This window comes from Nomascus leucogenys, chromosome 16, assembly GCF_006542625.1.
Source record: "Nomascus leucogenys isolate Asia chromosome 16, Asia_NLE_v1, whole genome shotgun sequence".
In the NCBI taxonomy this organism is placed as follows: Eukaryota; Metazoa; Chordata; class Mammalia; order Primates; family Hylobatidae; genus Nomascus; species Nomascus leucogenys.
The window spans coordinates 3,537,069-3,559,797 of NC_044396.1; the positions used below are offsets into that span (position 1 = coordinate 3,537,069).

Here is a 22,729-nt window from a genome sequence, read left to right on the forward strand (position 1 = left end):
ATCCACACAAGAATTTAATATTGATAGATATATTCTATATAAATCAAGGCTCTTTGGGGTCCTCTCTAATTTTTAACAATGTAAAGGGCTTTTGAGACTAGAAAAATGAGAATATGTTTAGTTATAAATCAAATCTCTCTCATAAGCAACAACTCATATAAACATGTTTAATAGGCAATTCAAAATAAACAATCTGAATGAGAACTCTTGATGTTATCCAAACCTGACAAGTTTGATTTTTTCCTAGTTTTTCTAATTTTAGTAAGTAGTACCACAGTTGACCTAGTTGCTCATCTCCCAAACCTAGCAATCCATCATTGACTGATTTGTTCTGCAATTTCCCACATCCAATCCATTAGCAAGTTCCAGTGACACAACTGTAGAAATATATTCCTAATCACACCACTTCTCACCACCATCACAACTACTATCCCACTTCAAAGCACCATCATAGTCTCTTGGCATCTTGGAAAATTAAAATAAACAAACAAAAAGCTTTATTGGCAAGGTTTCCAAAGAGGAGCTATCAGAAAATACGATGTTTTCCATATCATTATCATCTAGATACAAGTGGAATAAAATAATTTACATAATATAGTGTTATGAGTTTTTATTTTGCAATATAGTGATTCAGTGATTATAGTGATTCCATTTTCTCTAACCAAATTCTAAAGGCCTTGACTCAAAAGAGTAGGTGATATATATTTAATGATATATTTAATGGAATAGCTTTCATAAAACCATATGCATATAATTTTCAAAGTTTTAAAATGTTAGCACCAAATAAATTACATTTGAACATTTTATGTTTCAGAAAATTTATTTATATTGAGACAGTGGAATAAAAGGTAAGTTCTACATTTTCTTTTCACCAGATGTATAGTTCAACTTACCTTATCGAGTTCATCTGAAATTGCAATACCTGGGATTTAAAAGAGATTTATAAAAAAAGTTTTAGAAGCAATCTTTAGTAACCTAATGTTCAAAACAAACTTTCTATTTGTAAAAGTAGTGCCTTTCCTATTCTATTTTTTTCTTTTTATTAGTGCTTCAAAATAATGTGGCACATCCTTTTTACCAATGAAAACAAATTAGGAATTTAAGTCAGTTATGACAGCCATGAACTGCTGAAGCAATGCAAACGATGCAACAAAAACAAAGCAGTGCCATATTCCTTGTAGGTTGCTCAAGGCAGAACAAACCTGCGAATGTGATTGTAGAGATATCATTTTTATGTTATGATGACAATAAACTATAACTTAGCCTGTTACTATTTTGCTCCTTGTTAAGTATTTAGATTCCCAGAATAATTAGATATTAAGGCAGAATGGTGGTCCAAGATGACTTATTCTAATGTCTTTAGTTTGTGCATGAGGAAATAGACAAGAAATTTTAAGGAATTTTCCCATAGTCCCTCAGATTGACAGCTCCTTGAGCCAATGCATAAATGATTCCTCCTCACAAGTTCCTTCGCCACCGTCCACATATTTCTCACTGCACATCAGTATAATTTGTCTTTATCCTTTCTCCAAAATTCTAAGTCAGCAATGTAAAAAGTTTAGTCCTTAATTTATTTCTCTGTGATGACACACTATCAATTCCACTTTATTGAAACGCTATCCTCTCTTTTCTGTTCTCCTTTGTCTCCTTCACAGGAATCCTCTTTTTTGCAGAGATAGGAGTCCTTTCTTAAAATGGCAAGGGCTCTTTGCTGAGCTGTCTTTTCTTCTTATTTGATATACTTCTCTTGATAATCTACCCCATACCTTTGATATTTTTATTTCTCTGTATGGCACATCTTTACTGCCAGCACAGACTTTCTTCCTGAGCTAATTGTTGAATTCTTGAGGGCATTTCATTCTCAACTTGTCAGACTAAAGACATCATCCTCCCAACTCACTCTGCATTCTGTTCTTTTGAACAATTGGGCTGAACTTCAGCACTGTGGCAGGGCGCTGGAGCAGGTGTGGCCAGCTCTCAGATTCAGGGCACAGAGCAAAGGGGGGTTGGTGTCAAACCCCAGTAGGGAATGAGCCAAGAGATAAGGAAAGGTCTAATGTTTGAAGCCCAGGAGAACTTGGAGAAAATAAGAATAGGAATTGAAGCTGAAGTTTAGCAGACTACAAAGAACAAGAAAGAATGAGCTGGGTTGGAAAAGAGAACCTGAAAACAGCCTCAGGATAATGAACCCGAGTAAAACGAGAATGTTACAGGGTTCAGATCCCCTGCCTGCCTCGGGTATAGATGTGGAGGGTGTAAATGATATTTCATTAGTTCTTATATCATCTCCCACACCACTAACCTAATGAATCAATTATACACAAAGCTGAAAAAGTACACACAACTTCATCTAAGTGGCACCATTGTAGATCCCCTTGTAGATGACACTAGAAACACAGGTACATATGGGGCTTATTCTTCAATATTCTATAAAATTCTTCTTTTTTTTTGGTAGAAGTCATTGGTAACTAAGAATTTTTATGTGTCACACATTAAAAGAGAGTCTAACTACCATTTCAGAGATTTTGGGTGACCAAAGCTTAACAATTATTCAAGGACTTGCTGTATTATGAAGGTAGTGCCTTCAAACAGTTAAAGGAGAAAAAGCTTTAAGGAAGGCTAGCATTGGAGCTGGGCTGTATCACTGCTGAGTGAACCGTGATGGAGAACTCAGATATGACAGCACCACAGTCAAGGGGAAGACGTGAGACTAAGAGATCTCAGAGGGCAATTATAAACATTTGTGAAGACCTAATATAAATCATACATTTGTGGAATTTTGGGGCTTAAAAAATATAGAGAATTGCAAATGGTCATTTAGAATAACTCGGATTTTAAGAAAAGATAGGACATTTATGGGATACTAAATGGCTTATGTCACAGTTTATAGATTTAAAATACATTATTACAATTTATAAAAATCCAAACATCTTTTAAATGTTTATATTTACATGTAATATAATTCTACAAAAAAAGTTCCTTTCCAATATGAATTCAAGATTAAGACTGAATATCTTACATATAAAATTTTAAAGGGTTTAGTCTATTTTAAAAGAGAGAGCATAGATAACATGAAACAAAATTCTCTTTCTCACCCAAAGTCATACAGCTTAGATATCTGGAATTAAATAATCCATAATTCAATTATTTGGGATTTTTAAAACTCTCTTAACCTCTTGATTGATTGATTGATTGATTTTTTGAGACAGAGTCTTGCCCTGTCTCCTAGGCTGGAGTGCAATGGCTGGATCTCGGCTTACTGCAACCCCTACCTCCCAGGTTCAAATGATTCTCCTGCCTCACCCTTCTGAGTAGCTAGGATTACAGGCACCTGCCACCACGCCCAGCTAATTTTTGTATTTTTAGTAGAGATGGGGTTTCACCATGTTGACCAGGCTGGTCTCAAACTCCTGACCTCGTGATCCGCCTGCCTCCGCCTCCCAAAGTGCTGGGATTATAGGGGTGAGTCACTGCACACGGCCCGATCTCTTGACTTTTTTTTAACTTCCTGCATCATGCTCTCAGGCCTACAAAAAGAGTTTTCTCATTTAACTTTTAGAAAGCTACCAGTTGATCTTTAAGTTTCTTTTATGCCTCATATTTATGAATCCATTATTCATAAAGATAGCAGCAATATATCACTTTTCCAGAAAGAAGCAAGAACTGGGAAGTAAGTAAAAAAGCCCTGTGAATAGTCAAAATGTGTGTCACACAGAACTGGCACATTACTCATGGGCTACCTCCTCTCAATTTTAGCAAACATATGAGCTGTTTTTCAGGGCTGGAAAATTTTAGCAGTTGAAAATGGAGATGAAGAGAAACATTGCTTTGAAAATATATTTCAGTACTAAGAAGTAATGGACCCCAGAATAAAACTCAAACTAGCTAAATGGAAAACTTGGTTTGGAGAAAGAATTATGCCTTTAATTATGCCAACTCTTTGGTCTGACCATATTTTGTTCAAATACTTATTATCATATTTTCTTAAAATTTACTTATTTTGATGACTTTGCCGAGAAATTATCCAAATAAATCTCCACTCTATTATCTGTAATTCTTTCAGCTTTCTATTATCAATGTCAAATTGCCTAGGGCATTTTTTTAACTTCTTCTTATTTCATTTTTAATCAAAGCTTAAACAGATTAAAAGCAGATGAAAGAATTTTAATGAAATGCTTCACAGAGGCATGAAGCTCTAATGGGAACCATTTATACGGAGTAGCCAGGATATCTCTCCCAGTGTCTAGCAGAACATCCACAGCTATTCCCTGAGAAGAGATTAACAACTTTTAGGCATTTTATTAACTTTAAAAAGTATCATATTTTAAATTGAGATTCTTTTTTAAGTTTATGAAGACTGGGGATCTTCAGAAAACAGAAAATATGCAAGAGAAAACGAAGTGGGTTGCTAAGATATGTTGTAAGAAAGAAAAGCCCAGGACTTGAGGGTGGGACTTTTAATGAACACTGGAACACATGGTCCTTATAAAAGTCAAACTAGAGCTTAAAGGAAATATCCTGTCAGGGTGATATAGTTTGGATTTGTGTCCTGCCCAAATCTCATGTTGAACTGTAATCCCCAATGTTAGAGGTGAGGGCTGGTAGGAGGTGACTGGATCACGGGGGTGGATTTCTCATGAATGGTTCAGCACCATGTCTTTGTTGCTGCTCTCATGATAGTGAGTGAGTTCTCCAATGATGTGGTCCTTTGAAAATGTATAGAAAATGTGTAGCACCTTCCCCAACCTTGCTCTTGCTTTTGCTTTCGCCATTTGGCTGCTAGTTCCTGCTTGGCCTTGTGCCATGATTGTAAGCCTCCAGAGGCCTCCCCAAAGGCAGATGCCAGTGTTATGCTTCCTGTACAGCCTGCAAAACCATGAGCCAATTAAACCTCCTTTCTTATAAATTACTCAGACTCAGGTATTTCTTTACAGCAATGCAAGAATGGCCTAATACTCAAAGTAACCATTGCTTAGGGTAGCAATAATGTCCAGTTGTAGAGGTGAGCTGCCTGGAAGTGAAGGGAAAAATTAGTTCTTTCAGAAACTGAGCTTGTCTTCTGGATAAAGAAGCAGTGGCTCCCACAGGCATGTCAGAGGTAGACACGAATCAGGTAGAACTTTCTGATTCACTGTGGAGCAAACCTATCTAGATGGCCTCCATTTGTGTCACTTAATTTATAGGCCTTTCCACTTATTCTCAACTCCAAAGAGGTCTCACTGTGCACAGGCTAAAGCACTCCATCTTTGATGCTAATCTGCCATGTTGACTTCTGATCAACCCAGTTCTGGGAATGCCTCTAAGATTTCCCATTTATCTATTATTCCTTGTTTAAGAGCAGCTACTTAGCATAAATCCTGCCATTAGGTCAAAACAACCTTGATGTTATCATACTTCAGTTGTCCTACATATCCCTTCTAAATCACGTATGCCCTTTCCCTGTGGTATATAAGCCCTGGGTCTGGAAGATAATGGTGCAGAGACTCACCTTGTCTTGCAACCTCCCGAGACACACACGGCTTCTGTTCATTAGTCCCTATTAAATGTTTCTTTCTAAATTCAACTCGCAGCCTCTTTCTTCGGCCTTTCAGCTTCCTCAGACTTTTGGGGGTACATTTGCATAGACCAGCACAGCACAAAACACGTTAGTATCAGAAACTTATTTCAAAATACAGTTCTCATATTCTCCTTTTTGAGTTGCCTTCTGTAAGGGAAATAAGAGCAATAGGTTTCTTCAAGACTTCCATCTTTCTAGGCATCTGCTCAGCCACAGAGTTAGAATTAGGTTATAGTTATAGGAAATGGAAGTAGCAACTTTTCAAAATTCTCTATACCTTAGTGTAATTCATTTCACAAAAGTAGGTTCAATTCATATAGTATAAAATAGTACTATTTCTCCAAAATCTACTTCCCTATTGGAAAAAAATGCCAATTGTACTATAATGTAGAAAATTAGACTCCCCAATTCTTTCTTTTTTTAAGGCTTTTTTCAACTGTGAAATAAAATTCAAATACAAAAATAGAGCACATAACTTGGAAATATAAGTTTTATGCTAGAGCTGGCCCATACTGGCTTGTGAAAACCAACTCCCCACATTCCTTCCCAACACCTCATTCAGTAATGTCACATAGGTATCTTGAAATTAGCCATAGTGGGAATATTTACATCATGGAAATTGACAAATGCCGAAAATCAGGGCTTATTTTCAGAGTTAGCTTATTGGCATGCCACTGAGTATAAAGAGTAATGTTAAAGCAAATACCTGTGTAAGTAAAACTCTTATCAATAAATGGCTGATCAACAACCTCTGACGATTAGTCAATTTAAACACCCTTTAGACTGGGCACAATGGCTCATACCTGTAATCTTAACACTTTGGGAAGCCGAGGTGGGAGGATCACCTGAACTCAAGAGTTCGAGACCAGCCTGCGCAACAGAGTGAGACCTTGTCTCTACTTATATTTTAAAATAAATTTAAAAAAACCCCCTTTATACAGACTGCTAATTGCTTTTAGAGCAAAGAGGATTCCTGCTAGAAGTTGAGGAATTCAATCCTCAATTGGTGTATTAGTTTGTTTTCACATGGCTGATAAAGACATACCTGAAACTGGGAACCAAAAGAGGTTTAATTGGACTTACAGTTCCACACGCCTGGGGAGGCCCCAGAATCATGGTGGGAGACAAAAGGCACTACTTAGAAGGCAGAGGCAAGAGGAAATGAGAAAGAAGCAAAAACAGAAACCCCTGATAAACCTATTAGCTCTCATGAGACTTATTCACTAGCATGAGAATAGCACAGGATAATCTGGTCCCCATGATTCAATTACCTCCCCCTGGGTTCCTCCCACAACATGTGGGAATTCTGGAAGATACAATTCAAGTTGAGATTTGGGTGGGGACACAGCCAATCCGTATCATTCCTTCCCTGGCCCCTCCAAATCTCATGTCCTCACATTTCAAAACAAATCATGCCTTCCCAACAGTCCCCCAAAATCTTAACTCATTTCAGCATTAACCCAAAAGTCCACAGTCCAAAGTCTTATCTGAGACAAGGCAAGTCCTTTCTACATATGAGCCTGTAAAATCAAAAGCAAGCTAGTTACTTCCTAGACACAATGGGGGTACAGGAATTGGGGTATAGATATTGGTTAAATACAGCCATTCCAAAAGGGAGAAATTGGCCAAAACAAAGGGCTTACAGGGTCCATGCAAGTCCAAAATCCAGCAGGACAGTCAAATTTTAAAGCTCCAAAATGATCTCTTTAACTCCAGGTCTCATATCCAGTTCACGCTGATGCAAGAGGTGGGTGCACACAGTCTTAGGCAGCTCTCCCCCTGTGGCTTTGCAGGGTATGCCCCTCTCCTGGCTGCTGCCATGGGCTGGCTTTGAGTGTCTGTGGCTTTTCCAGGCACACGGTGTAAGCTGTTGGTGGATCTACCATTCTGGGGTCTGGAGGATGGTGGCCCTCTTCTCACAGTTCCACTAGGTGGTGCCCCAGTAGGGACTCAGTGTGGGGGCTCTGACCCCACATTTCCCTTCTACACTCCCCTAGCAGAGGTTCTCCATGAGGGCCCCGCCACTGAAGCAATCTTTGCCTGGGCATCCAGGCATTTCCATGCATCCTCTAAAATCTAGGCAGAGGTTCCCAAACCTCAGTTCTTGACTTCTGTGCACTTGCAGGCTCAACACCACATGAAAGCTACCAAGGCTTGGGGCTTATACCCTCTGAAGCCACAGCCCACATTGTACATTGGCCCCTTTCAGCTATGGCTGGGACACAGGGCACCCCATGCACACAACACGGGGACCCTGGACCTGGCCCACGAAATTACATTTTCCCCCTGGGCCTCTGGGCCTGTGATGGGAGGGGCTGTCAGGAAAGCCTCTGACATGGCCTGAGACATTTTGCCCATGATCTTGGCAGTTAACATTAGGCTCCTGGCTACTTATGCAAATTTCTACAGCCAGCTTGAATGTCTCCCCAGAAAATGGGTTTTTCTTTTCTATTGCAAAGTCAGGCTGCAAATTTCCAAACTGTTATGCTCTGCTCCCCTTATAAAACAGAATTCCTTTAACAGTACTCAAGTCACCTCTTGAATGCTTTGCTGCTTAGAAATTTCTTCTGCCAGATACACTAAATCATCTTTCTCAAGTTCAAAGTTCCACAAATCTCTAGGGCAGGGATAAAATGCTGCCAGTCTCTTTGCTAAAATATAACGAGAGTCACCTCTGCTCCAGTTCCCAAAAAGTTCCTCATCTCCATCTGAGACCACCTCAGTCTGGACCTTATTGTTCATATCACTACCGGTATTTTTGTCAAAGCCATTCAACAAGTTTCTAGGAAGTTTCAAATTTTCACACATTTTCCTGTCTTCTTCTGAGGACTCCAAATTGTTCCAACCTCTACGTGTTACCCAGTTCCAAAGTTGCTTCCACATTTTCAGGTATCTTTTCGGCAACACCCCACTCTCAGTAACAATTTACTGTATTAGTTTTCACGCTGCTGATAAAGACATACCCCAAACTGGGAACAAAAAGAGGTTTAATTGGATTTACAGCTCCACATGACTGGGGAGGCCTCAGAACCATGGCAGGAGGTGAAAGACACTTCTTATATGGCAGAGGCAAGAGAAAATGAGGAAGAACCAAAAGCAGAACCCCCTGATAAACCCATCAGATCTTGTGAGACTTATTCACTAGCATGACAATAGCACAGGAAAAGCTGGCCCCCATGATTCCATTACCTCCCCCTGGGTCCCTCCCACAACATGTGGGAATTCTGGGAGATACAATTCAAGTGGAGATTTTGCTGAGGACATAGCCAAATCATATTAATTCGTTATCCTAGAACAAAAGTTGAAAACATTTTCTGTTATGGGCTAAATAGTAAATATTCTAGATATAGATCATATCCTACTCATACATTCTTGTTCTTGCTTTATAAATAACTCTTTTAAAATGTAAAAATCATGCTTAGAACATGAGCCACAAAAACAGGCCACAGGTTAGATTTGGCCCATGGGCGAGAGTTTGCTGAACCCTGCTCTAGAAGCACATACCAATTTTCATCCTTGATTACCCAGTGCATTCATTTCTCCAAGAATAGTTTCAAATGGTGTTGGTTTTCCTCAGGCCCCTCTACCCATCTCTTCCTCCTTCTTACTGTGTAGGACCTCAAAGTTTAATATCCTGAAAACTTGAAAACTATAAGATTTGAACTTCCTTGACTTCCTGACCCTTCCTCCCCCTCAAAAAGCCATGGATGCTGTTCTCTTCAGTCTCAGAGGACAAAGTGCACTTATATCCATGTTTTCTTGGCTCCATCCCCAACCTCCATCTCTGGTATTTGCCCCATCTATTATCTTCTCTCCCTCTCCTGAATCTGCAAGTTCTTTATCTTGGTTTCTGGTAATACCCTAAAAACCATTAAATGTACACACAGACACATACATATTCTCTCTCTCTTTGTCGCTTTCTCTCTCTCTCTCTCACTGTTTCTCTGTTTCTCTCTCATACATGCACAGAAGAAACTAAAGGAAACCAGACCAAAATGACCAAAAAATTCCAAATTTCCCCACTAATTGCTGCCCTCTTTCACATCTTCTCTTCCATCATAACTTTGTGTAGGACGTACTCCTTTCTCTACTCCTCATCTCTCTTCATTGCTGTCCATTCCTTCTTCCATCTACTGCATACCAGCTTCTGCTTCCAGTAGTCTCTAAAAATTATTCTTTAATTATTCTTAAAATTATTCTTTATAAAGTAGCTATACACATCCTGATTATCAAGTCAAATTGCATCTTTTCTCTTCTATTGCAAATATACACCCTTTATATTTCATTTTATCAAATCAAGACATGTTTAGCATTTAAAAAATAGGGAAAAATAAAACAAGCCCCCACTCACAGACAACTAATGACAATAGCTTATTCAGTGTTCTTTCAAATAATATTGTATGCATATGATATGGTTTGGCTCTGTGTCCCCAACCAAATCTCATTTCAAATTGTAATTTCCACTTGTTGAGGGAGAAACCTGTAATCCTTATATGTTGGCAAAGGGAGGTGATTGGATCATGGGGGCAGTGTTCCACATGCTGTTCTCATGATAATGAGTTCTCACAAGATCTGACGGTTTTATAAGAGGCTCATCCCCCTTCACTTTCATTCTCTCTCCTGTCATCTTGTGAAGAAGGTGCCTGCTTCTCCTTCTGCCATAATTGTAAGTTTCCTGAGGCCTCCTCAGCCATGTGGGACTGTGAATCAATTAAACCACTTTCCTTTATAAATTACCCCATCTCAGGCATTTCTTTATAGCAGTGTGAAAACAGACTAACAGCAAATTGATACTGGGAGTTTGGGGCACTGCTATAAAGATACTTGAAAATGTGGAAGTGACTTTGAAACTGGGTAACAGGCAGAGGTTGGAACAGTTTGGAGGGCTCAGAAGAAGACAGGAAGATGTGGGAAAGTTTGGAAATTCCTAGAGACTTGTTGAATGGTTTTGACTAAAATGCTGATAGTGATATGGACAATGAAGTCCAGGCTGAGGTGGTCTCAGATGGAGATGAGAACCTTGAGCAACTGGGAACTGGAACAAAGGTCACTCTTGCTATGCTTTAGTAAAGAGATTGGTGGCATCTCTAGGGCAGATCTGTGGATCTTTGAACTTGAGAGAGATGATCTGAAATTGAAACTTATGTTTAAAAGGGAAGCAGAGCATAAAAGTTTGAAAATTTTGCAGGCTGACTATATGGTAGAAAAGAAAACCCCATTTTCTGGGAAGAAATTCAAATCAGCTGCAGAAATTTGCATAAGTAACAAGGAGCTGAATGTTATTTGCCAAAAGAATGTGGAAAATGTCTCCAGGGCATGTCAGAGGTATTCATGGCAGCCCCTCCCATCAAAGACCCAGCGACCTGGAAGGAAAAATGGTTTCCTGGGCCAGGCTCATGGCCCCTGCTGCTCTGTGCGGCCTCAGGACATGGCATCCTGCATCCCAGCCGCTTCAGCTCCAGTGGTGGCTACAAGGGACCAAAGGCTGTTGCTTCAGAGGGTGCAAGCCCCAAGTCTTGGTGGCTTCCATGTGCTGTTGGGCCTGTGGGTGCACAGAAGTCAAGAACTGAAGTTTGGGAAACTCCACCTAGATTTCAGAGGATGTATGGAAATGCCTGAATGTCCAGGCAGAAGTCTGCTACACGGGTGGAGCCCTCATGGAGAGCCTCTGCTAGGGCAGTGCAAAGGGGAAATGCAGGGTTGGCTCCCACAGCCTCAGGCATCCCTCCTTCATGGCTAGCATTGAGTGTCTGTGGCTTTTCCAGGAGCACAGTTCAAGCTGTCAGTAGATCTACCATTCTGGGATCTGAAGGATGGTGGCCTTCTTCTCATAGTGCCACTAGGCAGTGCTCCAGTGGGAACTGTGTGTGGAGGCTCCAACCCTACATTTCCTTTTTGCACTGCTCTTGCAGAGGTTCTCCATGAGGAGTCTCTGCTTTGTTTCAGGCTCTATTCATTTCTGTCCTTGCCTCCAGGCATGAGCCATATCAACTCTGTCCCCATGTTGCCTCCAAGAGTGATTGGTAAAATAAAAATGCAAACTTGCTTAGGATCATAATCTACTGACAAGATTCCTGTAGCATAGAAGTCCCTACCCCTGATTCCTGACTTCTCTGTAACCCAGACTTCTAGCTTCATTCCTTTTATTATTTGCCTCATCCTTCATGCACCAACAATATGACATGTGATCTGAGACATCAAAACAGACACCCCTTTATCAACTAGGATGGACCTCAAGGTTAAGGAAACAAAGGTTACCTAGGGGTTGAGATTTCAAAGCCCAGCTGACATGGCAATGTCCTAAATTCCTATGGCTACAAGAAAATCCATACACTTGCTAGACTCTCTAGCAATAAGAGCTATCAGGAAAACTATCATACTCCCTCCCTAACTCTGAATTACAACCCAGACCACTAAAGTAACAGGACCAGCCTTACAAACATTCTTTCATGATAAGCAACTGCAGACTTTAAGCCAGTTTCAGCCAACTTATAGAGACTGTGTATAAACTGTCTTTATATCCTATGATTCACCTTTTGACATAGTGATATTCCACTTCATTTTAATGCTAAAACCACACCCTAAAGTGAACATAGGATGTATGTTACATATATGTTTGCCCATTGTGCATGTACTCAACTGCCCACATAAATATGTATGGTTTTCCCCCAAATCTACCGAATATGTATGACATCTTTGTAATACAGACCCTGTAAGGCATAAAACCCAACTCGCCCTTTCCCTCTTCTAAAAGAGCACTTTTAGTTCACACCAGAAACTATCTCTTACTGGTTTGCAAACTGGTATCAGCAATGAAACTCTTGTTTTTATTATTCAGTCATCCTTGTGGCCTTTTCAATGATAAAACTTCCTCTTTCTTTGAAATACGTCCTTACACACATGCTTCTCTCTTCCAGGAATATCCTTCTCCATGACACATCTTGACTCTCCTCCTACTGTACTTTGACCTTTGGATACTTCCAAATTTGATTTGGATAACTTTTCTATCAAGTTGTCCCTAAACCCCTTTGGAGATTCTTCTGTGCCTCCTCAGCTCTTTTAAAGTACTTTGTACAAGACTTTGAAACTATGATTTCCAAACCTGTCTCCGCTACTAAAATGTAAGCTTGAAGTCTAGTTCCATGTGTTAGTCATCTTTGCATTCCTGCATACATTCAATGAATGTGGGAATGAATGAACAAGTAATTGCTACATTATCCATCTCTATTTTCTCTCATGCATGGTTATTCTATCACTCCTTAGTCTGTTTGTTAGAAAAGACTTCTTGGGTACATTCCTGACTGACTCACTAAAAAAGTCCTTTGCTATTTTTTTCTCTTGGCTGAGTGCAGGTTGCTATTAGCAGTCACAGAGCATAAATATCTGTCCTCTGTTCCCCCAGCAGCTGGGCTCTTTTCCTTGGAAAGGCTCCAGCCAGTGTTTTCATATGAACTGAAATCCACGGACCAATGTCTGGATGGCCTAAAGATACTCATCCCACCACTGCCTCACGTCACAGGGAGCTGTCAGAAGCAGCAAAAGCATTAGACCCAGAGAACACTGGAAACCCTGCCACCCTGGGAATAGTGCCTCATAAAGTAGAAGGTTTTGTTGGCCAATTACATGAAATAAAAAACTGCTGCCCTTTAGCTTTTGGGTTGTTTATTTATTTGTTTACGTGCTTACTTAGCTATCTATTTATTTTTAAGCATCACAGTCAAAGCCAAAGATCCCAGTAAACAAGTCAAATCTACTAACAGCCAAACCCATTTCATCTTATCCCAAAGGCTCACATTTTAAAAAGCAGAAGGCTTGTTTAAGTGAAGAAAGCCAGAGTGGGGGAATGTCTCAGAAAAGAGGGATGAGGATGAAATGGAACCAGAGGTAGCCCTCTTCAAGCAAACCATAACCAAGTTATGTGCTAATCTTTGTGCCAAGTCCTAGGGAGTGCAAGAGCAAAGCGGCTCTGCCCTCAGGAAACTCAAGGTCCAGAGGAGATAAATAAAAACAGATCATAGCAGATAAATGTGTTCAGAGAAAAGTATAGAAGCACAAAGGCAGGGGATGCAAATCCACCCCAGGAGAGGACAGCAACAGAGAAATAATCTTAGAGGAAGTGGTATTTGAGCTGAAGCTAAAGAGAAAAGTAAATGTGGCTTGCTGAAGAGGGAAGCAGTGGAAGGAGCTGACGATGAGACTTCAGGGCATGGGGACAACATAAGCAAAAGCATGGAAAGGAGGAACCTCGAAGGAGTGTGGTGCATAAAGAAAGTCATAAGCAATGGTACTGGAGACCCAATAAAGGGCCAGATCCTGGAGCACTTTCTCTGAAGTTCTATGGAAGCACTGAATACCCGAAACAAATGAATGTCAGGCTTTCACTTTAGAGTGAAAGCTTACACTTATAGTGAAGGCTGATTGGCAGAATGGAGAAGCAAATCAATAGTGTGTGTTCCTTGCTTCTCCTGGGCACCAAGCTAGCCTACTTTTTCCAGCTCCCTTGTAGTTAGCTGTAGAATGTAGGAAGATAATGTAGGTCACTTCCATGATTTGCATTAGAAACCTGCCCCATGATCTTCTACAGGCTCTTTCTGCTTCCGCAGCAACCTTGAAAGTCATGTGTTGAAGATGGTAGAATGACAGGATGGAAGGAGTCTGCATTCCTGAAACATCACATGAAACTATTCTCTGAGTGAGAAAATATTTACATTGTATCAAGCCACAGAGATTTTGGCCATGAAACTCTCCTAAACATAAATTTATGACAGTCCAGCCAGCCATAAGCTCAATAAGGGCAGAGGCTCTCCTCTTTTTTTTTCTGACACAGGGCAGGAATAAAATATCTTAAATGGATAAACCAATAATCTGGTCAGAGATGTTGAGAGGGTGAACTAGAATATATTGATAGGAGTGGAGATATAAACCAGACTCAAAACATATCTTAGACGAAAAATTAGCGAGATTCGATAACTAATCAGTTATGAACAGTAAGGAAGAAAGAGGAATCTAGAAGGGTTCCTGTTTGGAAGAATAGGTAAGTTATGGTACCACCACCTAACATATAGCATGCAGCCGAAAGGTCACATTTGAAGAGGGAGGTGTGGTCCACTTAGATACATTGAGTTTAACATGGCATTGGGATAGCCAAGTGGAGACACACTTTCGGCATGTCGTAAAAACACATAAAATGTGTGGATGGAAATACACTCATTTGAGTTAGCTGCGTAGGGGTGATAAATGAGGAGGGTGAATGAGGTTGAATGGAGAGAGCACTTGAAAGAACAAAGGCAAAGGATGAATCACGAACCATAGGAACAGCATTAAGAGTGGCAAGGAAGAAAGATAAACTCCTGAATGAGGCCTACAGGAAGTGATGCAAAGGGCATCCAAAGAGGATGGAGGGCCAGCACCCAGAAAGGAGGTGAACAGGGAGTCAGAAGAATAACAGTGTATTCAACGAGGTTACAACTACCAGAGAAATTTTGTAACATGAAGACTGGAAAACTGCTCATTCCGTTTGGCAATTTGGAAATCACCTGGTGGCCAGTGTGAGATAAGTTTCAGAGGTATAGGTGCGATTATATGATTGCTTTGAGGAGTAGAAGGAAGATGAGCAAGTAGAGACAGTGAGCACTAACTGATATACCAGTTAAAAAGAAATTATTTAGGCAGGTAGTGAGGGTAAGGAAGCCCTCAGTAAGGTTTTCCTTTTAATGAAAAGCAGCCCCCAAATCATTTTCTTTTCTAGCAAAGAGCAGACTGTAAAATCGAGTTGCAGACGTAGACAAGCAAGCTGGAAGCTTGCCTGGGTGAATGCTGGCAGTTGTGCCAATAGGAAAAGGCTATCCGGGACTAGGGATGTTCAAAATGGTGGCTCTGTCTTCCCTTTTCCTGTCCAACCACGTGTGCGGTAGGGAGCAGACAACGTGGTGCCAGCCAAGTGGAAAGCCTATTTGCATAATAAGATTAGGGTGGGGCAGCCAGCTTCCTGGCATGTTATGTAACATCACACCCGGTCCAACCAGTCTTTGGGCCCTATGTAAATCAGATCCCACCTCCTCAAGCCTGTCTATAAAATCTGGTGCACTCTGCAGTGGGCCAGAAGTCCCATTTGGGCACCCCTCTCTCTCACAAGATAGAGAACTGTTCTTTTTCTTTCTTTTGCCTGTTAAACTTCCACTCCTAAACCCACTTCTTGTTGTGTCTGTGCCCTCAGTGCCCTTGGTGTGAGACAATGAACCTCAGGTATTTACCCCAGACAATGATGCCGCTTCATAACTACTCTTTCAAACATTGTATGAAGGAGGAAGAAGGAAAACCAACGATGCCTGGAGTTAATCTCAAGAGAAGAGATTTTGTGGGGTTTTTTTGTTAACACTAGTTAGAGCAGTGATGTCCAGTATGGTAGCCACTTGTCCTGTGGCTGCTGGCCAGTTGAAATGTGGCTAGTTCCAAAAGAAGACGTGCTATGAATTAAAATTTACACTAGAGTTTGAAGACTTAGAACAAGAAAAAAAGAATATAAAATATCTCGAAATTTTTTTATATGGAATACAATGAAACATAATAATTGGATATATTGGGTTAAATACAACATTTTATTCCAATTGTTTTCATATGTTTCTTTTTGCCTTTTTTAAATGTGCCTGTTTGAAAATACAAAATGTATACCTGGCAAACATTACATTTCTACTGGAAAATGCTTGGCTGGAGCACGCTATAGGTGAATAAATAGTAATAGCAATAATAATATCTACGGCAGGCAGAATTCTAAGACGGCCCTCAGGTTTCACTTTTGTGGAATCTTTTCCTCTTTGAGTGTGAGTGGGCCTCCTGAGCATGAAGGGTTATCACACCCTCAAATAGAATACTAACCAGGAGACTTCCAGTAAATCAGAATGGGGATTACTCTATACGGCTCTAACCCAATCAGGCATGCCCTTTAAAGGAAGGTAAAGAATCAGACAGCTACTCCATCATGGCCTCAAAGAAGAAGCAGTAAATGACTATTGAGGTGGGGACAAACTCTTGGAGGAATGGGTAAGAGACCAGGCTCCTGGAAAGAAAAAAGTAATGTTTGAGGAAAGTACAGGAATGCTACAAAGTGAGGGATCAAGGCACCACAAACCCACTATGCCTACTTCGTCATGACTATGTGAAAATACAAGCCACTGATGGAGTCATTCTAACAGGTCTGCCTTTCCAAGAGAGCAATATCATGCAGATTGCCACCGTTTATGACTGACTTTAAGATAAAATGTTACATTGAAAGGTTTGAAAAAAAAGCCAGAAAAAGAGCATGGTACAGTTGTTACTGAAACAGAAATCATGTTTGCAAACTGAAGACACTATCTAGTCTTCTCTGGTATTATTTGTGTCGTGTGTGGTGTGTGTGTGTGTGTGTGTGTGTGTGCATGTGTGTGTGCTCATTTAAGTCTCTAAAAGCTGGCAGTAGATGAGCTGAAATAACTACCATTTTGAGAGATATAAATGATTATTTGCTGTCAATCTCAACTAAAAAAATACTTCTAAAATATGTAGGATTTTTTTAGACTGTACAACTAAGATAAAGTGAATTCTCATCAGTGACTACATTAAAATTAGATCACTAAAAACTTTCAGCCTTTTGCATCAATGATTATGCCACTGGAAAGAAAGGTCCACAGTATCAAGGCATGGAATATTCCTTATGAAGGTACCTGGAGGAAAATTCCATCCCCTATGTCTTCCTAGTAATTAAAACAATGGGTAATAAAGTTACTATCATAGAAAAAGAGTTAACAAGCTGAAACTATTATAAGAGTCAAATAAAAATGAATTACTTCCTGGTTCAAGTTGGAGGAAGTAGGAATGCCATTACATAGCTAAACTCCGGGCAACTAGACTGATAAACAATTATCAGCAAACAGTAAAGCTGAGTTTATATTCATGTGTACTGACCAGGGCAGGCATGTTGATAACTTGGTAGTAAACATGTTGTGCCTAAGACAATTCAATAATAAAGCTTAGATATAGAAAATCATAGAAACTCAAGTCATTCCCAGAAAGTATCATTTTGCTCAGAAAAATAGTCAAAGAAAAGAGCAATTCTTCCCTATGTAACAAACCATCCTCTTAACTCACATAAATCCCACCAGAATACCCTAAAATAGTAGAGTCCCTTAAAACCATTAGGTGAAGCCAAAAGCAACCTTCTACTATATCTATAGGAGCTGACTATGACACTTCATTCTGGCCTCACTATGGAGTCACCTGATAGCTTTTCTGGCCCTTATTTTATCCCAAGAGTAATGTCCTATACCTGTATCTTTTCTACTCTGATGACCAAGGACTGTCTTTATTGTTTTTCCAGGCTGGCCTGCAAGTATTAAACATGGCCCCCACTAGCTTCTGATCACAGGACTCAGTTGTGAGGCTCCACCTGTGCTATGATCTGAGTGTTGGTGTCCTCCCAAAATTCATAAGCTAAACTCTAATTCGCAATGTGATGGTGTTCGGAGGTGGAGCCTGGGAGGTGATTAGGACATGTGGGCTCCTTTCTCATGATTGGGATTACTGCCCTTATAAAAGAGGCCTCTGAGAGCTCCCTTGCCTCTTCCACCATGTGAGGACACAGCTAGGATATACAATCTGTGGAACCAAGAAAGAGGTCCTCATCAGATACCAAAGGTGTCAGCACCTGGATTTTAGACTGCCCACCCTCCAGAATTATAAGAAACAAATTTCTATCGTTAATAAGTCACTCAGGCTACAGTATTTTGCTATAGCAGCCCAAATGGGGTAAGACAACCTGGAAGGCCACAGCCAGGTTTTCTGGGTCTACAGCTTGAACTCTGACACTTCTGCTACAAACGTAGGCAACTACATAATTGAAATGCAGTCAAATTCCTATATTAAAAATTTCGGGGAACAGAGCAAATGCTATCTTACAAATTAACAGTATAACAAGTGAAAGGCAGGTGTCACATTTTAGAGGACAAAAGTTGATTGACCATGTATTTGAAAGTGTTTATAATGATCAGCCATATTCTTCAATCATCCTTCTTTTAGTTCATGTTATTAGGTAAATTGAGAGACTGTAAAGAGCCCTGAAGCTCTGCCCCAAAGGGTAAGATTCATAAATACAAATATGTGCCGTTGCCATATGAAGAGAATCAGGCTCTTTTCATAAACATAATATAGTCATAAGCTGAAAACTCACTTTAATCTTATTTTCTACAAAAGGAAATTTAACCAAATGTGGAGCTTTCTTGAATCCCATTCAGAGGGTTTTTACTAATGGCAAAACATAAGATCCTGTGATAAGGCAGCTTAACTTCTGAAAAGGGTTCACTGCACAAAAATCTAGAAAGGTCTAATGAAGTGTGAAAAAACTAAAGCTGTATACACACACACACACACACCAAATACCAAATGCAAATACGTATAATTATAATTACATATATAAGCATATATATATATAAACTTCTTTCAAAATATACCAAGACAATATTTGCCTTTGATAAAAATCATGAAATTAGTAAAATTCTGCAATCTAAATAAAAATAGAGATCCAAAAATACAATCCACTAGAATTTGCTAGTGTTCTAACTACTTCCCACTGAAAAATCTGTAGTATTCCATGACAATAAAAGAAAATTTTGGTGAGGCCATGGCATTAATGTGCTTCTAAAGGAGCCTAATTTTAAAAATTGAGAAAAACTTAAGGGCACCAAAGAAATGTAGGAATACTTTTAACTCACTACTAAAACCATATAGTGTATATGTATGGCTGCATATATAATTTATTAAATCAAAATAATCATTTAATTGCCTACTCTTATAACAATAACAGTTATTTAAAAGGTTTTACTTGAAATTTATCATTTTTAAACCTTCACACCTAGCAGAAGAAGGCGGCATAATCAAGTCTTTCTGCTTTGGAGATGAGCGAACCAAGGCGCATGGAGGGTAAATGATTTATCTGATTTATTATGATTTATGTCATAGATGGCAGAGAAAAACCATAACCTAGGCCCTCAGATTACAGTGATGTTGCTTTCATTAAAAAAAAATCACTAGGCATTGTGCTAGGCTCTGAAAAGATTCTAAGAAGAATTTGGTCCAGTTACCATCCTTAAGAAGTTTAGAGACATCAAAAACTCACAGAGGCAATGGGTATGTTTATTAATTAGAAAGATGCAAAACAGTATGTTTCCAAAGAAAAGAATGAAGAAGCTACTATTAGGTGCACATTTAAACTGGATAACAGAAACCATGTAGAAATGTTGGAGCCAAACAGCTATGAGGGGTTCTACAGCTCTTTCTACTCCATGTGATCAGTCTACCCAAGAATCCGTATAATATGCAAAATCCTTTCCAATCTCATGCCCTTAGAACTACTCAGCCTCTTGCAGAATTAGAATGAGGATGTTAGAAATGGGTTATTGGCACAAGTAATGAATGCTTCAGCTTTAATATTGGTTAGGAGTTTCAATTATAATCAAGTAAATGAACTTACTTCGAGAGAGATTCTCAAGGGCTTTCCCCAGCTTCTTGCTCTCTTGAAGGATGTGATTCAATTCATCAAAATCACGGCTTTGTGGTTTAGTCCTCCAGTTCCACTTTGGATGCTCTACTGACCTTGGCACTATGTTTAAAAAAAATGGTAATTTCATAAGCATGCTACATAATGACATAAACTGACTATTCATCATCACGTGAAAGATTGTACCAAGATCAATGTATAGAATAAAAAGTGTTTATCTTGAAGATGGTTTTTTTGTGAGAAAAAAGAGGGGAAGATATGAAGCCAGGCTTAAAGAAAATACTTTAACTGAAAAAGTAAAGGGAAGTGTGGTGGAGTTTATAGAAAAAAGAAAATTCAGGTATTAACTTAAAACTAATTTCTAAAACACAAGGAGAAACACACAGGCAAAGTGTATTTTGTATTATGTCACCAGCCTAAAAAAAACACTAACTCCCTCAACAGCAACTGGTAATTATTGAGTAAATATTTTTAGGACATTCATAGAAGGCTAAATATATGTATTTATCTTCATGTCCTCCTCAAATTCCCACTAAAATGACATTACAGTGAAGGGATGTTTTTCCTCAAAGAATGAGTTGAACAAGCATAGAAGACATTATTAGGCAAGAAATAGCAATGTATTTTGAGAGAAGATGCAAAATGTATGGATGAGTGGTAACTGGATTTTGCAAGGTAAAGAAAACTGAAACCTAAGTCTCTGAACAGAGGAATGCCAAGAAAGTCAACATGTCACACTATTTAAATATTAAAGCTTCAATCCAGGAGAACAATGTCAAAGTAATAATAATATAAGAACTTAATTGCTTTTCAGATTTAAAGGGCCCATTAAATGTCCAGCACAAGTCAAGGCATATTTTAAAAAAAATGTTTTCATAGTGGCAATAAAGAAAACATTGTAAAACTTTTCAGGGGCAAAAATAGCAAATCAAATTGATACCAGACTTCTCAAAGGCAACACTTGGCCTAAGAAGACAAAGAAGCAATTCCTTCTAAATTCCAACTATAGAGTACTTCTTAGAACTGTATACCCAACGAAGGAACCAATTAAGATACTTTGAAGGACTGAACAATTTATCTTGCAAAAGCATTCTTTTTCAGAAAGCTCCTACTGGAGGTGCCCTACCAAAATGACCAAGTAAATCAAAAAATGGCAAGACTTGGATTTCAGGAAACAGATGACCTCCTACTCTCCCAATATGGAAAAGGAACAGGGAATTCTCAGGAAGATAGTGAAAGACAGTCTCAAAAGGCAGTTGAGAAAAAGTCTAGAAACCAATGAGTCAAGCAGGGAGCAAGAGGACAGAGGGCTACAGAAGAGAAGTCTCTAAAAATTTTTAAAATAAAGGATAACTATAAAATAGAAGTTAAGTTTACTTGTCTCTGATCGTACTGAGAAGTTTTAATTCTTTGGGCAGGGTTTGGCAAAGCATTAGTGATGGGTACACAGTAAACAAAGCAAACAGAAAAGCAAGAAAACTGTCAATTCTAGAATAGTTGGGCATCGTATGGCTCAACTGTGAACAATATTAATTAATTAGTCATAATAATACCAATATAGAGTACATATTTAATTAACATTTGAAATAACTGCATTACTATACGGCCAGGATGAGATCGGGGTTAGAGTTTGGAGCACAAGGTATGAAGGATGTCAAGAGATAATGCCTCAAATTTAAAAAGGAAGAGAACCTTATGTTTGTGTAGATTGAGGAACCAGAAGCAACATCTAAAAGAGGTGAAAGTGATTGCAGGTTAGGAGCCGAGTCGGGTAGAAAAAAAGGACACCACTATCTCATATTACTACTTAAACTTTTTAAAACCATGTACCATTATGTTTTGATAAAAATAAAATAAATTTAAAAAATATTTATATGGTAAGGACATAGGAAATAGTCTCCAACTAACAACATATATCATTCTGTCACCTTTTTAAAAAGTAATCTGTCAATACCTATTATGATGAAAAATGCACTGATGCTGTGACCCAGCAATCTTATGTCTGGTAAAGTCATCAGAAAGAAATGAAAGCACCTGTATTTACATATATATATATATATATATATACACATACATATATGTGTATATATATACGTATATACATATATATGTGTATATATATACGTATATACATATATATGTGTATATATATACGTATATACATATATATGTGTATATATATATACGTATATACATATATATGTGTGTGTATATATATATGTACAAGGTTATTTTCACAGAAAGTGAAATATTTATTTTAGCAAATATTTCATGGCCACAAAACCCTGTTAGTAATCTAAATGTCTTTCAACAAAGGAATGGCTGAATAAATTATCTCACATTCACATTGTATATAATTATTTAAAAGGGCAAGTTAAATCTAAGTATATTACCATAAAGATATTTCCACGGTGCATTTTATTTTTATTTTTATTTGTACAAATATATAAGGTATACATGAAATTTTTTTACATGTATATAACACGTAGTGATCAAGTCACTGTATGGCTGAATTGTGAACAACGTTAATTAATCATAATAATATCAACATAGAGTTCATATTTAACCAATACTTAGGGTGTGCGTCGACCGAGTACAGTACACTTGTGTTAACTATAGTCACCCTACTCTTCTATCAAACACTG

The 22,729-nt window shown here is 38.8% G+C and overlaps 1 protein-coding gene across 5 annotated transcripts in view; it reads right to left on the reverse strand.

Annotated features, from left to right (window-relative positions):
• C16H8orf34 (chromosome 16 C8orf34 homolog) overlaps window positions 1-22,729 on the reverse strand; it is a 454,294-nt gene that overhangs the window by 334,397 nt on the left and 97,168 nt on the right. For 3 of the 5 annotated variants that reach the window (XM_030795295.1, XM_012496054.2, XM_030795294.1), the window contains exons 4-5: window positions 20,058-20,186; window positions 894-922 (exon numbers count right to left, since the gene is read on the reverse strand). In XM_030795295.1, coding sequence (XP_030651155.1) covers window positions 894-922; window positions 20,058-20,186 — 158 coding nt within the window. The remainder of the gene's footprint in view (window positions 1-893; window positions 923-20,057; window positions 20,187-22,729) is intronic. The other 2 variants (XM_030795298.1, XM_030795297.1) reach the window with 1 other exon arrangement.